Source organism: Austrofundulus limnaeus, unplaced genomic scaffold, assembly GCF_001266775.1.
Source record: "Austrofundulus limnaeus strain Quisiro unplaced genomic scaffold, Austrofundulus_limnaeus-1.0 Scaffold201, whole genome shotgun sequence".
Taxonomy (NCBI): domain Eukaryota; kingdom Metazoa; phylum Chordata; class Actinopteri; order Cyprinodontiformes; family Rivulidae; genus Austrofundulus; species Austrofundulus limnaeus.
In genome coordinates this window covers 167,114-174,104 of record NW_013952603.1, presented here as the reverse complement: position 1 = coordinate 174,104, position 6,991 = coordinate 167,114, and the positions used below count along the sequence as shown (strand labels likewise).

The following is a 6,991-nucleotide window of genomic DNA, read 5'->3' as shown; positions in this document are numbered from 1 at the left end:
TATATATATATATATATATATATCCCCTGCCATCTTTAAAAGTTGAGTTGTAGATCTCCGGTGATTTTTGAGGTATTTTGTTGACAAACAGGACACACTCAGTGTATATGTTGAGGATCAGTCTCAGCTACTACCACTCCAAATTTCAGCCCAATAGTTCTCAATCATGCAGGGTAATGGGCACTTTTGTGTAKGCTAAGTTTGTTTAGCCATGGCGGCCATCTTTATTGAGGCTGGCTCCAAAAGTAGACTATTTGTAGATTTATATCCAATCATTACTTTGTGAGAGTTAAAAAATGTATCCACTGGTTTATAAGAATTCAACACCATGAACGTTTGTAAATATTTATCTGGTTTTTTTTTTATTTTGCATGGTCTCGCACCTCCGCCACTTGAAGCATTTCTCTGTAAGAACACCAGAGCTACTGAAAAGAGATCTTGTTGTGCCATAGTCACAGTATATTTGGTCAAAACTCTTCCAGTAAAAGCTTCACTTGACTGGAATAAAATACTGGAAAGCATTAGAACCTGTGGATCCTTCTAATTATTCTCAAATATATTAAAATCAYGGCTCCTGGATAATCAGCTGTGTTACACACTGAATATGGGATTATTTTATGCATTCTGCATTTTTAATGTTTTGCTTTTAACTGTTATTGTTGTGCTAAACGGCTTTTTAATTATGTTTTTAGCCATGTTTTAATGAAAGAATCGTGTTGATTTGTGTGCGTGTTGTATTTATGGGACCTTGAAGGGCCACAGATGGCTAACTCTGGCCTGTTCTGTAATGTGCACTGTCCCTTCCTGAATAAACAACAAACAACTCAACACAGGCAAACACAACTTCAGTGGCGGGTGATAAAAATATACAAACCTTAACAAAGCAATCGTAAGAGGAAAGGTTGTGSCGCACAGAGTCCCTCCAGCCTTTGTAGTTTCCTTTGAAAAACGGAAAGAGGGTGCTGATTTCTTTAAGGATCTGGAAACAAAACACAAACATCAGAAACATTCAGACACTTTCAACAAAATTTAAATGGGTGTTAAGATTCAGAGTGGAGAACTGAAGCAAGATTTTACTGTATTTGTCTTAAAACAGTGACTAAATGAGGGATACAGTATATCTAATCACTGCTCTGATACAGATCAGTGTCTGGTTTCACTGCAGCTCAGGCTTATCAAAGCAAAGCAACAATGGATGCTCACCCAAGTGTCACACATCAGGCTGCTGGTTAGTGTCAGTGATTGGACTGTAAACTGTCTGCGCGCACGTGCAGTTCAAAGAAAATCTCGTTTTAATGTGGAGAAAGTAGCGAATAAAAGCCGTGCGTAAAAACCTCTCGCGCTCAAGCAGGTGCCTCGTTTACCTCGGACAAAGTCAGCTTCTTGTCTGGAGACCGCTGGATGACCATGGCGATCATGGCCAGGTAGGAGTAAGGTGGTTTTGGATACCGCTGGTAGTTCTTCTTCCTGCCTCCGCTGCTCTTCTCTCCTTCCCCGCTCCACGCGTCCCGGCTTGGACTCGGCTGCTTCGTGTGCGCATCGGAGCGCGCCGGTTTGTTCTCCGGCTGCTGAGGAGCCATCTGGACCGAGCGGCGACACCAACGCGGGCCTGCTGAGCTCCGAGCTACGCCGCTGGAAGCAGAGCTCCGCGGCTCATCTCTCCAGTGGAAGTCAAGGTGATGGTCGCGTTGTTCTCCAAGGTGGCGGCGGGACGGAGCGGGTGGTGCCGGGAGGCTCTGCTCCGGCCGGTGCTTTGTCATGCTGATCCCAAACCCAGGAGGGAGCGAAAGAAAGAGCACAAGGAGGAGGAGGGAGGAGGAGGGTGGGTAGGTGGGAGGTGGTCAGAGAGTCGGTCCTTAACTTCTGGCTCCAGGCTGACTCTATTTGAAGAGCAAACAATTAACAGTTTCATGTAAATCCTGCTGCGTAATCGAAGAGGGAATGGCGCGTTATCTGCGTGAGGAATGGGCTGTGCGCCCCGGGGGGTCTGCGCTGAATAGGGAGGGGTTGTGTACGSAGAGAAGAGGACAATAAAATACCMGCGAGATAATATCAACAAGTCACAAAACAGCGGAGATGTGTCGAAAAAGCTTTTGGGGGGGAAATGGGGCGTTTTAGAGGTTTTACGCACGTGCGTTTTGGAGCAAACATCAAACCTGAGAAATTAAATAAAGTTTACCGAAGCAAACCAGTCTGTTCCTTGGTTTAAAAAAGTTTTCTTTTTCACTTATTAAAACCCTTTGATGTCGCATACAGGGGCGGAGCTGGACCTTTCTGCTGGGGGGCCAAGGAGATGTWAGAGGGGGCACATGCAAGTAAACACAGAAAGCACTCTGGATTTGGAAATTCAAGATGGCCGTCACAGCTAATTCCAAATGGCTTTATTTCAGCTGTTTTAAGAAATACTGAGCTGAAGTTTTGTGTGATCATAGCTAAGCCAAGAAACGTCACAGCTTATTCAGCCATTTTTTTACACATACAGCTGAAGATTAGTGTAGACGTAGCTGAAAACTGTTTTTTTTTTACCAAATTCTAAATGCTAATAAAAATTTAAGATGGCCACCACAGCCGACTTAAATCATTTATCCATTTTAAGACTTGTTGAGATTAAAATTGTTGTGGTGTAGCTAAAAATAACATCCTAATCCCAAAGTAAGCCACTATTGCTAATTCAAAGGGATATAATTCAGCCATTTTTAAACAAGCACAGCTAAAAATGTATATTCAGCAAAATCTAAACACAAAATCCAAGACCTCCACCCACTTGTCAATCATTTGGGAGTGGTGGCCACCCCTCTGATTCTGCCCCTGGTTACATAAAATATTAAAGAGGTAATTACACAAAACCAATCAGGGAATCACCAATTTTTGTTCAACAATTTACATAAAAACATGCTAATAAACAAATACCGAAGATTATCTGCAGGATTAAGACCTCTGACATCATCGTGTCRAATCAGACTCCATCCAACTAATTATCAGGAAGCAGGAGATCGTGTTTTGACTCCTGTGCTTCTGTCAGCAAAATATCTCAGGAACCACTGAGCAAATTTATTTGAACTCTCAGAACTTCTTAGAGGTAAATCTAAAACTGATCATTGGAGTTAACCAACACACAGCAGGTAAAATAAGTATTGTGCATGTTACCATTTTTCTCAGTAAATATATTACTAGAGGTGCTAATGAYATGAAATTTTCACCAGATGTTGGTAACAACCCAAGTGATCCATACATACAAAGAAATCAAACCATAAATGTCCAGAAATGAAGTTATTTGTAATAATGTGGAATGGCACAGGGAAAAAGTATTGAACACACTTACTGAAATTTATCTAATACTTTGTACAAAAGCCTTTGTTGTCAATGACAGCTTCAAGACGCCTCCTGTATGGAGAAACTAGTGGCATTTGGGACTGAACCAGCTGATATTAWCTTGCACTGACAAGGGGCAGGCTTGCTTTCTAATTACTGAGAGAGTTCAGCTGGTGTCTTGGCTTTCCATGCCTTTTTACACCTCCCTTTCTTCATGTGTTCAATACTTTTTCCCTGTGCCATTCCACATTATTACAAATAACTTCATTTCTGGACATTTATGGTTTGATTTCTTTGTATGTATGGATCACTTGGGTTGTTACCAACATCTGGTGAAAATTTCATGTCATTAGCACCTCTAGTAATATATTTACTGAGAAAAATGGTGACSTGTTCAATACTTATTTTACCTGCTGTAAAGATGGCCGCCACAGCCAAACTGTGCTTTTAAAACATAAATGTAGTTTTAGTTCAGTCACTTTTTTTTCAAATCTTTGACTAAAAATATRTTTTTGTTGTTGTTGAGAGTCTAAAAACTCTCATTTTGATAAAACGGTGCATGGTTTAGTTAAAATATATATTTCTCAACATAAAATGATCTTATCCATAAAAGCTGCGGCCAGTGGGTGATACGCATTTTGTTTGAACAGCATTTATTTATAGCATTTATAACTTTTATTTAAAAACTCTAAGGAATTACAACAAGTCTGAGCAGATGTTTTCTAATAAAAGTGCACAAATTATTTTATTTCTGATCTAATGGGAAACCTGATCACAGATGCATCATGGAGGGGGTGCAGTGTGTCAGGATGTCAGTAGAAAGAGAGTTTCGGGAATTCGGATCTTTTGTTGTATTTAACGTAGTGCTAATGTGAAGAACCTGGCTTCTCAGCAAGACAGTGAAAACAAGACGGGGGCCCCTGTAGGAGACCCGACGGCTCCTGAGAGAGAGAGGGAGAGAAAAGCCTCTTAGCATGTGAGGAAGCAGCCATTCAGAAGCATTTTACAAGCTGCTAAGTGTTATCTGCAGAGCTTCCCACCTTAAACATGACTCATCGGGTTTTTGTTGGGACCACTTCAAAATAACATAAAATAAAATGAAATGAAATAAATAAAAATCAACATGTGAGCTGCATGATGCAAGCTTTGACACGCGGCTCTAAATGTGGCAATTTTACTCTTTTATTGCACTAACTCAGGGCTATTCAACTGGCGGCCCGCGGACCACACCCGGCCCGCGAGTGACCAAAGTTCGGCCCACCAATCGGTTCATTCATCTCTTCTGCCCAAACCCCAGGTTTTCCACTTTAATTAGTCTAAGATCTTTTAGTTAAACATAGACATGTTTGGTATCTACAGAAATGTCTTGGCTACAAGCTGGTAAAAAAAACATTTCCATGAACACTCAAGACAGCTAAAATTACAAGCAGTTGAATAAATAATGAAGGTAAAAATAAAATTGGTTTAAAAATTTGGCAAGTCAGAGATGTCAAAATAATACTTGTGTCTAGCAGGAGGCATAATGTGTTGACTTTGATACTGTTTAATTATCACTACTTTTAGGGTTCTGTATGTTGTATTTATGATTAAGTACAGCAAAATAAACCATTTCAAAGGTAACGGGTAAAGTAATAGGTTTATTTACATAATGCCTTTAATTGCTGGATGATCGGCCCCTCAGCTGTTGGCCTGCAGTAACTGTGGCCCTTGGAGCAATTTAGTTGAATAGCCCTGCACTAASTGATATGWTAAARCAGAATATGATTATYTAAATAAAACTCCTTCACTGTTTTTAGGTGGTTGTTAAAATAAACATTTGATTCCCATCATCATGTAAAACTAATAACCCACCCCTCAGATCTGCAGCGCTTTGTTTATTTCAACTCATCCAGGTGAGTTTGCTTCACCTGATGATCCCATTAATGGTTTTCTTCTTCTTGTTTTTCTARGTTTTGTCTCCCTCTGGTGGTTTAATTTAGAAATCAACTTGCACCTATTTAAAACCAAATGTCAGGGTCCCAAAATCTAATCTTTAAACAGTCCTGAGCCAAAGATATTCGTTTAAATGTAAACTGTAAATATGTTTCCTGTCTGCTGAGGAGGAATCTAACAGGGTTTTCCTGGATTAGYGCACGGATCCTGAGAAGAATGAGAGTTTATGTGAAAAGGTCAGCATCGGGGATAAGGTTTGTTCTCAAACAGGCTGAATGTGAACAAATCCCCGTTAAGCTGCTCTGAAATGTATCTCTGACTCTGAGAGGGACAGAGAAAGTTGTCTAACTTTCATTGTGAGTTAGTTATTTTCTTCTTTAGTTGTGTTTCAGTAAAACGTGTCTTTAAAAGCTGAATATCAGTAATATTTTCACGGGTCATTTCAGGAGAAATGTACTGAAWTGAATTTATCCTGTGAGACTTTTATTTCTGCACGTTCTGTAAAAAGTGTAAAACTAAAAATGTTTGATAAACTGCTGMATTCATACTTTTCTTTTCCTGTTTCTAAAACTGAGTAGCTACATTCTCATCTGAATAATTCTGCATGTTTTGTAGCTGCTACTTTAGCCTTTTATTTATCAAAATTTGACTGTTTTTAATTAGAATTTGTTTCCTTTAGCTTTTTGCTAATTTAAATTTTATTCATTCATTTAAAAAATAAAATTCTGTGTAGCCTACAAAAATATACACATAAAAACTAGGTGTGTTCTAACATTTTTACTAATTTTTGGCGAACACTTTGCTATTTTTAGTTTTCAAATTGCTGCTAGTTTAGAGTTTGCATGGCTTTTTGCTACTTTAAACCAACTATTTTTAAGTTCCAGCTAAATTTACAAATGTTTAGCTAACTCCTCGCTAATTTTAGTTAGCTATTTGCTGCTACTTTAGCTTTTAGCTAGTTTTTTGCTACTTTAAACTAATTTTRGGTTAAGTTTTACATATGCTTGGCTAACACTTTGCTGTTTTGAATTAGCCAGTTGCTGCTTTTTTTGCTAGCGTTTGGTTAGTTCAAACCAACAGCTTAGCATACTTTTAGCAAAAACTTTGCTGCTTTTATTTCGCGAGTGGCCCTAAGCAACTTTTATTTGGCYTTTTGCCTCTTTTAACTAGCTTAGCTTGAATAATTCAGTTTMAATTCCTACAGCCAGTTTTAGCATCTATTATTCACTCTGCATTTTCACAAATAAAAAGCATTACTTTCATTTGATTTTTTATTTATTTACTTATTGTTCTTTTTGTTTGTTTTTTAAAAAAAAGTAATAGAAACTTTGTCAACTCTTCAGGATATCTGCATTGTCCTCTCTCCAGAAGATGGTGACAAAAGCTGAAGCTCTCAAGCTGTTTTCTTGTTGTGTCTCAGCTGAACAGGTCACTGCAGGGGTCAGCAGCTCACAGGAGCTGTGTGCTTTAAGGAATTAGGTCTGATGTCTCTGGAATCATCCAATAAAACCATCCAATAACTCCTGCCAGACTCGGGTTTCCAAATCCAGTCACATGCAGAGCAGCTCATCAGGTGAAACACTTCCTGTTTATTGGGACAATAATTGTAATAWTTGTTTATAACTAAACATATTGTCAGCTGAGGCTCTGACAAGGAATGCTAAATTGTCACACCCAGTTGTCTTGCAGAGGTTGGTTGTGTGGATTCATCTTTAATAATTTATCTTTCAATTAGCTTTCAAACCCC

The 6,991-nt window shown here is 38.9% G+C and overlaps 1 protein-coding gene across 2 annotated transcripts in view; it reads right to left on the bottom strand.

Moving 5' to 3' along the window:
- Positions 1-6,991, bottom strand: part of foxh1 (forkhead box H1) — a 12,630-nt gene that overhangs the window by 4,158 nt on the left and 1,481 nt on the right. Inside the window, exons 2-3 of one of the 2 annotated variants that reach the window (XM_014018757.1) lie at positions 1,365-1,880; positions 875-979 (exon numbers count right to left, since the gene is read on the bottom strand). In XM_014018757.1, coding sequence (XP_013874211.1) covers positions 875-979; positions 1,365-1,760 — 501 coding nt within the window. In that variant the 5' untranslated portion in view covers positions 1,761-1,880. Of the gene's footprint in view, positions 1-874; positions 980-1,364; positions 2,013-6,991 lie in introns of those variants that run through there. The other variant, XM_014018758.1, reaches the window with a different exon arrangement.